We start from the raw sequence: 14,146 nt of genomic DNA, 5'->3' as shown, positions 1-14,146 counted from the left end.
TTGTGCCAGAGATTCCTAGAGAGAACATATCAATCGGAACCTCAAATAATCAAAGCCGCAAAAGTCAAAGCTGCAAAGGTAGAAGGCCAACTCTGCTCCATAAAGCTAAAAAGCAGCTTCATATCTTTTTGTGCTAGAAAAGGGAAAAGTGTAGGACTATGTATCTTGCAGGTATTAAATTGGCATAGAATTTGGAGGAGAAGGCGAATTTCACTGGATTACATCCAAACTGATGTGTCTGTGAGTGTGTGTGTGCACCATCTTCAAGTTGCCTGTCAACTTATGGTGACCCCATGAATTTCATGCGTCTTCACAGGCAAGGAAAGACTCAGCCATGGTTTTGCTAATCCCTTCCTCTGAAATATAGCCTGCAGCACCTGACCTTTGTTGACAGTCTCCCACTCCATTACTATCCAGGGCTGACTCTGCTTAGCTCCTAAGATCAAATGGGCATTGGTGCCTTTAGAGTTTTTAGGCCAAATACACCTACACTACAAGCGAATTCCCACAACTCTTGTGCAGCTGCTGGGTCTTCCCAGATACAGACACATCTTGGAAATCCTTGAGAGAAAGGGCAATGGATGGCATTAAGGAGAGCATCACTTTCATCAGACCCAACATGGACCCCTAAGCCTCTTCCTCATGTACTGAAGATAGACAAAATAGAATGGAAAATGGCCATAGTATAGCCATAGTTCAGCCTGTTTCCATTTCATTAACTTCAAAAGGAATCATGAATGATGCATTTGGGGCCTATAATTCTATGTGTACTAATCTTGGAGAAGGAAAATAAACCATAGGATTGGACCACAGATGTGTGCCAAAGGAATCAATAGGATCCTTAACTGGATCATACAAAATAAATTTCTCTTACAATGTCACCATTTTCATTTCCTAGCAGCCACTCAGGCATCTTACAAATTCAACATGTTTCATTTAAAAACAGCATCAAAGAGGAAGAGTGGGGCAAACCTGACTTCGAAAGACCCATTTAGGATTAGGACAATTAAGGGAGCTCTTATATATCACCTATAATAGTATTATAATAGCTATTGCCTCAATTGTTTGTTCATTCTGATCTCAATCCACAATCATTTAATTGTGTGTGCGTTTGTATGTATATGTCTATACGCATGTGTGTGTGTGTGTGTGTGCATATGATCTTAGAATACTGTACTCCAAGCATCTGAGAAAGGCTGTATCTGCACTGCAGAAATAATCCAGTTTGGCACCACTTCGACTTCCATGGCTCAATGCTATGGAATCCTGGGAACTGTAGTTTGTTGTGGCACCAGGGCTCTCTGACAGAGAAGGCTAACACAAAACTCACAAAACTATAATTCCCAGAATCCCATAGCACTGAGCCAGGGCAGTTAAAGTGGTGTCAGATGAGATGATTTCTGCAGTGCAGATGCAGCCGAAATGAATCACAACCCACAGAAGCTGATGCTGAAATAAAACCCTTAAGTCTTTACTTGCTTTGTTGTTATTAGCTGCCTTCAACTCACAGCAACGCTGTGGATGAACCACCTCCAAACCCCTCTATCCTCCATTGCTCTACTCAGGTTCCCTTGATTCAGCCCTGTAACCTCCCGAATTATGTCTAGCCATTTGGCATGCAGCCTTCCTCTCTTTCTTCTCCCTTCTACCTTTCCTAGCATTACTCTCCTTTTTAATGGTTCATGCCTCCTCATGATGTGGCCAAAATACAACAGACTCAGTTTAGTCATTTTGGCTTCCGGGGAAATTTGAGGCTTGGTCTGTTCTCGGACCCATTTGTCTTTTTGACTCAGCCTTCTTCTCCAGCACCACATCTCAAATGAATTCATGTTCTTCTCATCCAGTTTCATTACTGCCCAGCTCTCACAGCCGTACATGGCAACAGGGGACACAATGGACTGGACATTAGTGCTCAGTTGTATATCTTTAGACTTTAGGACCTTGCCCAGTCCCTTCATGGCTACCCTTCCCATTCATAGTCTTGTTTCGATTTCTTGACTGCAGTTTCCCATTCTAATCAATGTTTGCTCCAAGATACAAGAAACCTTTTAATTTCCTCATTATTTAGGTTGGATTTATGTAGATCTTCCCTAGACATTATTTTTGTTTTCTTTATGTTCAGTAACAAGCCTGCCTTTGCCATTTCTTCCTTGACCTTCCTTAGTAATTGTTCCAAGTCTGTGGTGTTTTCCAATAATAGTATTGTATCATCCATGTATCTTAAGATTGCTGATGTTCCTTCCTCTTATCTTCCCTCCTCCTTTTCAAACCAGCTCTTCGTTTATTTTCTGCATGTAAATTGAACAGTTGGGGTGATAAGATTCAGGCTTTTTCCAATTGAGAACTATTCTGTTTCTCCATGTTCTGTTCTGACAGTAGCCTCTTGTCCTGAGTACAGATTCCTCATCAGGACTATCAGAGGTCTTGGCACTCCCATGGCTTTAAGGGCTTTCCATAGCCTTTCATGATCTATGCAGTCAAAGGCTTTGCTATAGTGACCAGTGTTTCACAAACTCTGCTCTTCCAAGTGGTTTGGACTTTACTGGTCAGTAAACAGGAAAGCTGTAATCCTGGGAACAAGTTTAGGAAACACTGCTATAGTCTATTAAGCACACAGTGATTCTTCCCCCTGGAATGCCTTTGTACAGGCACACAACTACAAATCCCAGAATTCCATATCACTCAGAGCCATGGCAGTTAAAGGTGGACTATTTCTGCAGTGTAGATGCAACCAAAATGAATTACAACTCATAGAGTTGGGAGAGACCCCAAGGGCCATCCAGTCCAACCCCATTCTGCCATGCAGGAACTCCCAATCAAAGCATCCCTGACAGATGGCCATCCAACCTCTGCTTAAAGACCTCCATGGAAGGAGACTCCACCAAAACCTCTGAGGGAGTTTGTTCCACTTTCAAACAGCCCTTTCTGTCAGGAGGTTCCTCCTAATGTTGAGGTGGAATCTCTTTTCCTGCACTTTGCATCCATAGTCCCTGGAGCAGCAGAAAAGAAGCTTTCTCCCTTCTCAATACGACATTCCTTCTAATATTTAAACAGGGATATCATACCACCTCTTAAATATCTCTTCTCCAAGCTAAACATCCCTAGTTCCCTAAGTCCTTCCTCATAGGGCTTCCTTTAACTGCCATGGCTCTCAGAGATATGGAATTGTTAGATTTGTAGTTGTGTGACTATATAAGCATTCGGGGGGGGGGGGGGGAATCACTCTGTGCTTAATAGACTATAGCACCGTTTCCTAAACTTGGTTTCCAAATCCTGTATAAAGATTTCTGCTTCAGACTCAAGAATGGCCTTTCCTCCTCTTCTGTGAAGAACAATGCGGCATCTCAGAAGGTGATCTGTAATAGAAAATGGCCCTCATCCAGAGAGTGATTCAGGAGAGAAGCACAGGGTGAATCCCAAATATGATTTGATCCCTTCAGGATATCAATAGAGTGGGACATATTGGAACATCCTCCCTTCTCTTTTCCTTAGCTCCCTGGATCTTCAAGAAAGGGATAAGAGGGAAAAGACAAGGCCGCAATTTTTGTTCCTGGTCTTCTAGATTTCTTGTGTGATGGGAGACTTTTTTTAGCACATGAAAAGTTTTCCATGTAGGTCCTGACAATCTGCTTTCCTAAACTGATATAAGTCTAGGGCAGCCTCTCCCAATCATCCAAGTTTTATTATTTATGTATTTGATTTCCAGTCTGTTTGGTCAAGTTCTTTTATCACAAAAGGCAGAGAACAAGACAGGGCCCTCTTCCCATACTTGACAATACAAATAGGAAACCCACACATTCAGTCATTAGGAATGGCTTCCTTTCATGATGGCTCCAAACCAACTGCCTGCACCAGGAGCCTCACTGCATCAAAATGGAGGACCAGCCCTGTCTCAAAGCCATGGGTTCAATGCTCTTTTAGGAACAGAAGAAGTCCTCCTGAGGACACTCTGAGGGCTGCCATTGGCTGGAATCCCAGTCCCTCCCACATCCCACAGAGAATGACATCACTGCTACGGAAGGCTCTCTTGACCAATCAGAGAGCAAGATGAAGGTTCTTCTGGAAGCTTCCATGAGAAGGAGATATAAGGCCTGAGAGTCCAAGAGACAGTTGGGGGAATTGTGTCGGTTGGAGATCGAGAGAGAGAGTTAAAGAGCGGATCTTGGAAGTTAGTCTCAGAATTGGACGCTTAGGTCTATTTATTTCTTTAATAGCTTATATGAATATGAATATTATATACTTACAAATATTGTACCTGCAAAACTCTTAATATCTTGTATGGCTTATATTTCAGTTATATTTTGTTATCTATAGTAAATACCTCCTTGGAGTATCTACTCACACTCCTTTTACACGTGTCTTGGATCAGTTGATGCTTGGGAAGATCAGTAAAGAAGTAGAAATAAGGTTCCTTATCCGGTCCCAGTGTAGATTAAGGGAAACCCTTTTATAATTCACTGGATGATGGCAGTGTGATTTGAGGAAGTGAAGGGTCTGCTGGGCTAAGAGCCATAATGTCTAAATGTCTAATTAACAATCTGTAATCCACTCTGATAGCCTTTTGGCTGAAGAGAGAGGTATAAAATATTATTATTATTATTATTATTATTATTATTATTATTATTATTATTCCAGGGCCGCAGTTTGGCTGCTTGGACCACCGGAGATCATCACAGAGAGTCAGTTGGAAAAGCCCATCTCACTCCAGAAAATAAAGGTACTTGAGGAGTTTGCATTCTACGTCTTTCTGTAATAATAGCTACAAAACTGATAATAGCATTTGGGACATTTAGTCTTTTAAAAACAAATGTGGCAGATTTAAATGCTGCTTTAAAACCTCTTTCCATCTGCCAGCTTTGTGCTGGTTTTGGGGGGAAATGAGAAAGTGTTGGGAGGGAGGGACTGCCAACAGAATCAGGAGATGCATTGCAGGCTATAGACAGTTTGCGGCCAAGAAAGGTCCAAAACACACGGCAGCAATAGTCCAGTCTGAGAGCGCTTTAACTTCCCTGGCCCAGTGCTAGGGAATCCTGGGAAATGGAGTTTATTGTGGCACCAGAGCTCTCCGACAGAGTAGGCTCAATGTCTCACAAAACTACATTTCCCAGAATTCCATTTTGTGTTCTTATGGCCATTTTGTGCTGATTGTGACTGTGGCGAAGAATTTTCCAGAACCTTCTCTGAGTCTCAGTTGAACAGAGGCCTCTCTTTCTCTCCTGAGGCTCCAGAGTCAGAAGGAGGCCAGGCTCCTTGGGCCAAAAGGAAGGAAGTGTGTCTCTTTGTGTGTCTTTTGTGTCTCTTTTCTGAGAGGGTTTTCTTATTACACAGCTCTGCTCCTTCTGGGGAACATGGGTTTTAAAAGGGATCAGAAATGGGGAGGATAGTTTTAATACAAGCCTTATTCTTATTCTTCACAAACATTGGGCTTTGGCTTCTAAGAGGAGGCTAGTCCCCCCAAAAAGGCCAAAAGTGGCTTCTTTGGGAGGTTTTAAAAGTCTCCCCAGTTTCCTAATTAATAGATTTTCAGACAAGAAGGAAGGAGACAGACCAGAATAACTCATATTACCAAGAATGAAACAAATAAACATACAAACAAACAACAACAACAAGAATAAGGATTAGACAGAAAAACAAATTGCTTATATTTTTAAAAAGCAAAACCATTTTTAACAGGATAAAAAATCAACTTTGATGCTTTTATACCAACTCAGGCTGTATCTGCACTACAGAAATAATCCAGTTCTAAAGTGTATTAACTCTTCTGACTCCATCCTATGGAATCCTGGGATTTGTAGTTTGTTGTGGCATGAGATCTCTCTGGCAGAGAAGGCTAAGTGTCCAAAGGTAAAATCCCAGGATTCCATAGCACTGAGCGGTTAAAGTGGTGTCAAAGTGCCTTATTTCTGTTGTGTGGATGACACCTTCTTGGGAAATGGGCCGATGATGAGGAAAAGCACTGGGGACGTCTGGAGGTTTCTGCAGATTATTTGTTTATTTATTTATTTATGATGCACTCATTTCTCTTCCAGCTATAGGGACATAACCAGGGTCCTCTCCAATTCCCCATCCCCTAATCCCCCACCACTCTAAGAAGGCATGGAGTATCTGTTGTGTAGGGGAGCTGCTTCTCAGAGGGGGACAGGAAAAGTCTTAGAGCCCCCATTTCCCATTGCCAGGAGAGGAAAGGTGATTGTGGGGGGCAGGCCTAGAAGGAGGAGGGAAAGGTGGCCATGGGGGGGGGGGAAGGAGGAAAGGCTTCAAAGAATACTCTCTTTTGGGGGAGGTATTGGTCTATGGCATGAAGGCAATTGCCTACCCCCCTACACACAAAGCAATGGCTGCCAAGGCCTTCCCTCCATCCCCCTCCTCTGACCCAGAAGGAGACCATGGAGGGACTGGTCTCTATTGCCTGGCAGAACAACCTCACAGGGTTGTTGTTGTGATTGTGGTTGTGAGGATAAGAGAGAGGGACATTGGGGGGGAGGAGAAGGGGCTCTCCACAAAAAGAAGAAGTGAGAGGGAGGAGCTCCTTTCAGGGGTGCATTAGAGTTTTTTTGTGGTGGAAGAGGCCTGTAGCCTTGTTAAGCCAAAGGTCTTGGTTTCCAGACGCTTCACCATTTTAGTCGCCCTCCTGGTACAAATTTGATAAAGAAGACCCTCTACTTTTTCATGATGATGATGATTATGATGATGACGATAGCCCTCTGTATCTACAGATTTCTTTACCTGTGGATTGAGCCATTCAAGGCTCGAAAATATAGAAAATAATGTAAATTCCAAGAGCAATTCTTGGTTTTGCCATTTTATATAATAGAAGTTGCTTTTGTTGTTGTTATTATTGTGTGTCTCCAAGTCGTTTTGAATTTATGGTGACCCTAAGGCAGACCTATCACAGGGTTTCCTTGGCAAATATCTTCAGAATAGCTTTCCTATTGCCTTTCCCTGAGGCTGAGAGAGTGTGACTTGCTCAAGGTCACCCAATGGTTTTCCATGGCAGAGCTGGGATTCCAAATCTGACATAGTTCAGCTATGCTCAAACCAATATGCCACACTGGCTCCTATATTATGGACACCATTTCACTGGGCCATTTCATTTCATGGACTTGGCCCAGCTTTCTCATCCATGGAGGTCATTTTGCAAGCCCCCTTCTCCTCCTCCATTTCCAGGCCCAGCTCCTTCTGTATGCCCTCCAACTCTCCCAGTTTGGAAGGGACATTCCCCCTGATTCATCCTCTGCCCTCCCACCTTCTCAGCTGCTTTCTTCTTTCTCCTCCTGCCATTTCTCCCTTCTCTTCAGCTCATTGCCATTGCTGCAAACTGAGTCCAAAGCGTAAAGGCAGTCTGCCCTCCAAGAAGACAGCTGAGGAGAAAGGAGAAGAGGGGCCCTTCCCAGAGGCTCAGGCAAAAGTAAAGAGCTGCAGCCTCTCCTAGTTTGCTTCTCCTTCCTCAGAAAGAACCTTGCAATCTAGATCATATTCTGAGGTTCCTTGGTCACAGACTCCCTTTGGGATTCCTCTCCAAAATATCATGGCCCCACAGAAACTCCCAAGAGAGGAGAGGAGGCCTGGCAGCCGGAAGAGCCTTGAGGCCTTTTTCAGAGGGAGGAGGAGGAGGAGGCTTCTTTGCTTCCAGCTCCCAAGGCTGCCTCCCTACAGAAGACCCTCCAGCCCCCCAGCATTGACTCCAACTTGGGGGGGCCTTTCACTCTCATTCATCATTATCACATAAGAACCAAATTTGGGAGCTCCTCATTGAGGCACCCATCTTTCCTTCACTGCCAGGGAAATCCAGATGAGCCCTTCTTCCGAAGCAGCCAACAGTCAAAGCCACCAGCCTTCTAGAACCTTATTCAGGCTCCAAGCCAACTGCCAGCCTTTCCCAGAATTCCACACGCTCCCTTCCTCCCAACGGAGGAGACTGGGAGACGGAGCAATGGGTGCAAACGCCAGGACATGAGAGACCCCCCCCCTCAGCATCTCCCCCCTTTTCCTTCCTTCCCATTTCATGTCCCTTCCAGGTCTCTTCCATTTTCCAGAGGGGGAGCTGAATTAGTTTAATTCTTTTTACTTTTAATGTATACTTTTGTATGTTATAATTCAATTTTATTAAAGTTGTAATGTCAGTTGTGTCCCTTTATGAGGGGGAATGGGATATTATTATTATTATCATCAGCATCAACAACAATTATGATAATTAGTTTCTGGTTCCCAAAACCACAGAACCTTGTGAAAACTTAAGGACCAAAAGAGATCCAAAATGCACTGCATAAATCGTCCAGTTTGAGACTGCTTTAACTGCCCTGGCTCAATGCTAGGAATTCTGGGAACTGTAGTTTTGTGAGACATTTAGCCTTCTCTGTCAGAGAGCTGAGGTGCCAGAATAAGCTACAATCCCCAGGATTCCCTAGCACTGAGCAAAGGCAGTTAAAGCTGTCTGAAAGAGGGTTATTTCTGCCTTGTGATTTGGACCTCTGTTAGCCTTTGAGCTTCCACAAGCTTTGTGCTTCTGAAGGAAGAGACTCATCATCATCATCATCATCATCATCATCATCATCATCATTCCTCCAGTGTGTTTTGAACCAGAAATCACTGGGACTTAACTCCCAGAAAGTGGGGCCAGGATTGCAGTCCTAGGAGGAGGAGGAAGTCATAGAGGAAGGGCCTGAGGAGGAGGAGGAGCAGAGAGGCCTATGAGGATTCTTCAGGGGAAGAAGGAGAAGGGGGCTCCTGGGGGGAAAGCCACAGGGAGAACTAGCTCCTGGTTGTAACTTCTTCTTCTTGTTGTTATTATTAAATTTTATTTATTTATAAAGACATAAAAATATTCATAAACAGTATCTCAGTGATAGTTTTTTGTGGGTTTTTCAGGCTATGTGGTCATGTTCTAGTATCTCAGTCAGTCTCTGTATTATAGTATCAGCAAAGATTTTAGCTGTTGTTAAGGTTTGGAGATCCTATTTGGGGTCCCTTCCGACTTTGGGGCCCTTTCAACCTCCATTTTGGGGTCCCTGAAGGCCTTGAACTGCCAACTGCCAAGTGCTGAGCCAGAGGCAACCATTTTGTCTCCCGGTGGCGATTTTTTTTGTTCTGCTTGTGACTGTGAGGAATAATATTCCGGAACTTTCTCTGAGGCCTCAGTTGAACAGAGGCGTCTCTTTCTCTCTGGGGCTCCAGAGTCAGAAGGAGGCCAGGCTCCTTGGGCCAAAAGGAAGGAAGTGTGTCTTTTGTGTCTCTTTTCTGAGAGGGTTTTCGTATTACAAAGCTCTGCTCCTTCTGGGGAACATGGGTTTTAAAAGCGATCAGAAATGGGGGGGGGGGGGGATAGTTTTAATACAAGCCTTATTCTTATTCTTCACAAACATTGGGCTTTGGTTCCTAAGAGGAGGATTGCCCCCCCAAAAAGGCCAAAAGTAGCTCCTTTGGGAGGTTTTAAAGGTCTCCCCAGTTTCTTATTAAGAGATTTTCACTCAAGAAGGAAGCCATCTCAAATGACCAAATAAAAATAGAAACAAACAAGAACAACAAAAATAAGGATTACAGACTAAAACAAACTACTTATTTTTTTAAAGGAAAACCATTATTTGGAGGGTAAAAACAAGACTTGGGTGCTTCTATCCTTTTACAACCGATTTAGGCTGTATCTGCTCTACAGAAATAATCTGGTTCGAAACCACTTTAACTCTCCTGGCTCCGTCCTGTGGAATCCTGGGAATTTTAGTTGTGGCATGAGAGCTCTCTGGCAGAGAAGGCTAAGTGTCCCAAAGGTAGAATCCCAGGATTCCATAGCACTGAGTGGTTAAAGCAGTTTCAAAGTGACTTATTTCTATAGTGCAGATGCAGCCTTCAGGGGAAAGGGGCTGATGATGGAGATAAGCACTGGGGAACTCTGGAGGTTTCAGCAGATGATTTATTTATTTATTTATTTATTTATTTATGATGCACTCATTTCACATCTAGCTATGGGGACATAACCAGGGCCCTCTCCAATTCCCCATCCCCTAATCCCCCATCACTCTACTAAGACATGGAGTATCTGTTGTGTAGGGGAGCTGCAGTGAATCTATACTAGGTCCAGTGGGCTTTGTTTGGTGCAGAGGGAGGAAGGGGATACCCACCTCTGCATTGGCCCAAAGGAGGCATGTGTCACCTGCGTATGTCACCAGCAGGATGCTGTTCTCTGTCTCTTTGAGTGCTGCAATGTTTCTTGCCAAGTTAATCCTAACCCTGCTCCCTTTTCTCAGGACCTTCATCTCTGCTTCCTTCTACACGGCTTTGGGGCCTCTCTTGCTGGAAGTGACCCAAGTGCAAGACCACCAGGGCCCCTGCCCACCTGATGGCCGACACAGAGGCCAAGCGGAGGGAGTTGGGCTCCAAAACAAACAGTCTGTGGAGGTACAAGAATTCTTTGGTGAGTTGAAGTTCTTGACTATTAATTTTCATCTGTGTCACTGCTGGGCCAGTTCATGAAAGCAAGCGGAGAACATATTCTCCCAATATGGCAGAGACAGTCCTGGTTAACCCTCTGTCACCCCACTTTTTCAGGGGCTTTTAAAAATGTCCCGGTTGCTCTCTCATCCTCCCATTTTCCCCCTTCTCAGCTCACTTCAGTTCCTGAGTGCAATTCAGTTTGCACCCCATCAACTCAAAAGTGGGGAGAAGAGAGGAAAGAAGGAGGCAGGATATTGCCCTTCCCAGGAGGCTGAAGCTACAGCAAACTGCTGTGCCCTACCCCATTTTGTGACCTTCCTCATAAACAACTTTGGCCAAAATAATATTTGGGATGCACCATGCGATTTCCTCCTCTTTTCCTTAGTCACTCTCTGGATGAAGGCTGTTTTCTGTTGCAGGTGACCTTCGCAGATATGGCGGTATATTTCACTGAGGATGAATGGAATCTGTTGACGAAGAAGCAGAGACTTATGTACAATTGTGTAATGATGGAGAATTATGAGAATGTGGCTTCTGTGGGTAAGGAACCTGAATCCATTGTCCTTTCTATGAGACTGAGGTCCCTTTTGTGCTAAATTATCATGGTGCTATGATTCCACTAGAATTATAGAATCATTTCCAAACACCATCCACCCTCTGTTTAAACACATCTAAGGAAGAAGACTCCACGAAACTAAGGGAGTTGCACTGTCAAAGAGCTCTAACTGTCGCTTCTCAAAGGGCTTGATGGTTTCAAGATCCTTCACCACTTTGGCTGCCTTCCTCTGGGCATGTTCCAACTTGACAACATCCTTTTTAAATTGTGGGGCCCTCAACTGGACACAGGATTACTCTGACTAAAGCAGAATAGAATAGCACTATTGCATCCCTTGATCTAGAAACTTTACTTGTATTGATGCAACCTAGAATGACATTGGCTTTTTTAGCTGTATACTGTATTGGTTGTGAGTCATCTCCTGGTGCCACACAGCATGAAGCATCCTCTGCAGTTAGCTTGCTTTATGCCATGAGCTCTGACTCAACACTCAATGGCAGTCTCACAGGAAATGATGCCACTTTTCAATCAAAGTATTTTTACACATATTTATTGGAATATTTTTCAACTGCCTGATTATCTGCTTCCACTGATTTCCTCATGGAAGTTCCCCTACAATCTCTTCTTTGCTAGCTCCTATGAGTAAGGATACAATCGTTATATGGATTTGGGGGCATCCAAAACAGCGTCATGCTCAGATCACTCACACCAACTTTATTAATTTAATCTGAAATAGGGAGGCGTGAACGTAGAGCTAAATCTTGGGGTAACACCTTCCTCGCTTAACGCTGAGATTCAGTCTTGTCTGTCATTGTCCTTGTTTACAGAAGAACTTGTCAGTCATGAGAGAGTCCACACAGGAAAGAAGTCACATAAATGTCTGCATTGTGGAAAAAGATTTGCCTACAAGTCAGTCCTTGTCAAGCATCAGAGACTCCACACAGGAGAGAAGCCATACGAATGCCAGCATTGTGGGAAATGTTTTTCTTGGAAGTCAATCCTAGTGAAACATCAGAGAGTCCACACAGGAGAGAAGCCATACAAATGCCAGCAATGTGGGAAATGTTTTTCTTCAAAGTCATACCTAGTGATACATCAGAGATCTCACACAGGAGCAAAGCCAAACAAATGCCAGCATTGTGGGAAATGTTTTTCTTCAAAGTCATACCTAGTGATACATCAGAGATCTCACACAGGAGCAAAGCCATACAAATGCCAGCATTGTGGGAACTGTTTTTCTTCAAAGTCATACCTAGTGATACATCAGAGATCTCACACAGGAGCAAAGCCAAACAAATGCCAGCATTGTGGGAAATGTTTTTCTTTCAAGTCAAACCTAGTGACACATCAGAGAGTCCACACTGGAGAGAAGCCATACAAATGCCAGCATTGTGGGAAAGGTTTTTCATCAAAGTCATACCTAGTGATACATCAGAGAGGCCACACAGTAGAGAAGCCACACAAATCCCAGAAGTGAACTAACATTATTTTTGTCAAGAATGAATACACAAATATATATTTTCAATCCAGCAGTGAAAAGGCCCTTATGCTTTTGTTTGTAAGGGTTGTCTATCCATATGTCTGTGGTTTGTCTGCGGATAAGTCTGTTCATGTTTTAAAGTTATATTGTGTTAAGCTTAGGTTGTCATTGCTGTTAGTATGGATCATAGTTTATAAATTTGACTGGAGATTGTAGTATAGGTTAGCGAAATAGAGGGGTGGGATTTGTTGCAGCTGGCTCGAATAGTTATGGGAATAATATTAACAGGAAGGGGGTTAGTTTCTGGGGGGTGGCAAAGGGGTCTTGTTACCTGTGGGGCATAGACTGAAGGAATTGGAGGTGGGGGCTAGGTTGGGAAGAGGGTGGTGTTTTAGGTTTTGGGGTTTTAATGTATAGTTTGGCTTGGAGTGGGAAGTTCTGGGTTAAACACTGAATTCCTTCTATGTGTTCTCAATAAAGTTATTTGCTATTTCAACACAATGGACTCTTTGATGCACAGAAGTTCTGCATTTGCACAAAATTGACACTTTCTTCTCTCCGCAGCCCTCATCTCCTTTCACAGCCATAAGAACAGCAGAGGCAAACGCATACACATACACACATATATACTGAGAGAGAAATAGCTATATGTACAAAGCAGAGTCTTCCCAGCCTTTCTCTCCTGAGTCCAGTTCTGCAGCTTGGGCTCCATTCCGGAAGGAAAGATGGAAGGAAGGATGTACTCCTTCCCTTCTTCCAGAGGCAGACATTATTGTAGAGAATAGGTGAGGTGTCCAGTAACTCAGTGAATAAGATCATACTGGATCAATTTGAATCTGTGAGTACTGAGGATGTGGACAAGCTCCTTGGAAGTGTGAAGAAGATAACTTGCCCTCTCAACCCTTGCCCTTCATGGCTAGTCCTCCAAGGAGGAGATGCACTTAGGACTCACCTGAGATGTATCATAGATGCATCTCTTAGGGAGGGCTATTTTCCATCTTGCTTAAAAGAAGCGGTGGTTCAGCGTCTTCTGAAAAAGCCCTCCCTAGATCCCTTGGACATGAACAATTGCAGATCCATCTTCCATTTCTAAGGAAGGTGATTGAGAAGGAAGTTGCTCTTCAACTCCAAGCATTCTTGGAAGAATCAGATTATCTAGACCCATTTCAAACTGGCTTCAAGACGGGATACGGAGTCGAGAATGCTATAGTCGCCTTAGTAGATGATCTTTGCCTGAACACCGACAGATGAAGTGTGACCCTGTTGAAGCTTTTGGATATCTCAGTGGCTTTCAATACCATCGACCATGGTATCGTTCCGGAAAGCCTCAGAGGATTGGGGATCAGTGGCAATGCATTACAGTGAGTCCGGTCCTATCTCTCAAGCAGATTCCAGACAGAGATTGGAGACAGTTGTTCCTTTAAAAGGGAGTTTAAATTTGGCATTCCTCAGGGATTCATCCTGTCACTAATGCTGTTTAACATCTACATGAAACCGCTGGGAGAGATCACCTGGAGACATGGAGTGGAGTGCTATCAGTACGCTGATGACACCCAACTATATCTCTTCATGCCCCAGACCTCTGCATCAACTAAGGAAGGCATCTCCCCTCTGAATGAATGTCTTGGGGCAGTAATGTGCTAGATGAGGAGAAACAGATTAAAACTGAATCCAGATAAGAC

At 43.8% G+C, this 14,146-nt stretch overlaps 1 protein-coding gene across 1 annotated transcript in view; it reads left to right on the top strand.

Moving 5' to 3' along the window:
• The window catches only part of LOC149285027 (uncharacterized), a 31,489-nt gene extending 18,757 nt beyond the window's left edge, over positions 1 to 12,732 (top strand). Inside the window, exon 3 of the mRNA XM_089495930.1 lies at positions 11,916 to 12,732. Within this exon, the coding sequence (XP_089352056.1) occupies positions 11,916 to 12,461 (546 nt within the window). The 3' untranslated portion in view covers positions 12,462 to 12,732. The remainder of the gene's footprint in view (positions 1 to 11,915) is intronic.
• Positions 12,733 to 14,146: the final 1,414 nt, after the last annotated feature.

Source organism: Sceloporus occidentalis, unplaced genomic scaffold (assembly GCF_023333645.1).
Source record: "Sceloporus occidentalis isolate IW3139 unplaced genomic scaffold, rSceOcc1.0.p SCAF_86, whole genome shotgun sequence".
Lineage (NCBI taxonomy): Eukaryota > Metazoa > Chordata > Lepidosauria > Squamata > Phrynosomatidae > Sceloporus > Sceloporus occidentalis.
This window is presented reverse-complemented; position numbering and strand designations above follow the sequence as displayed.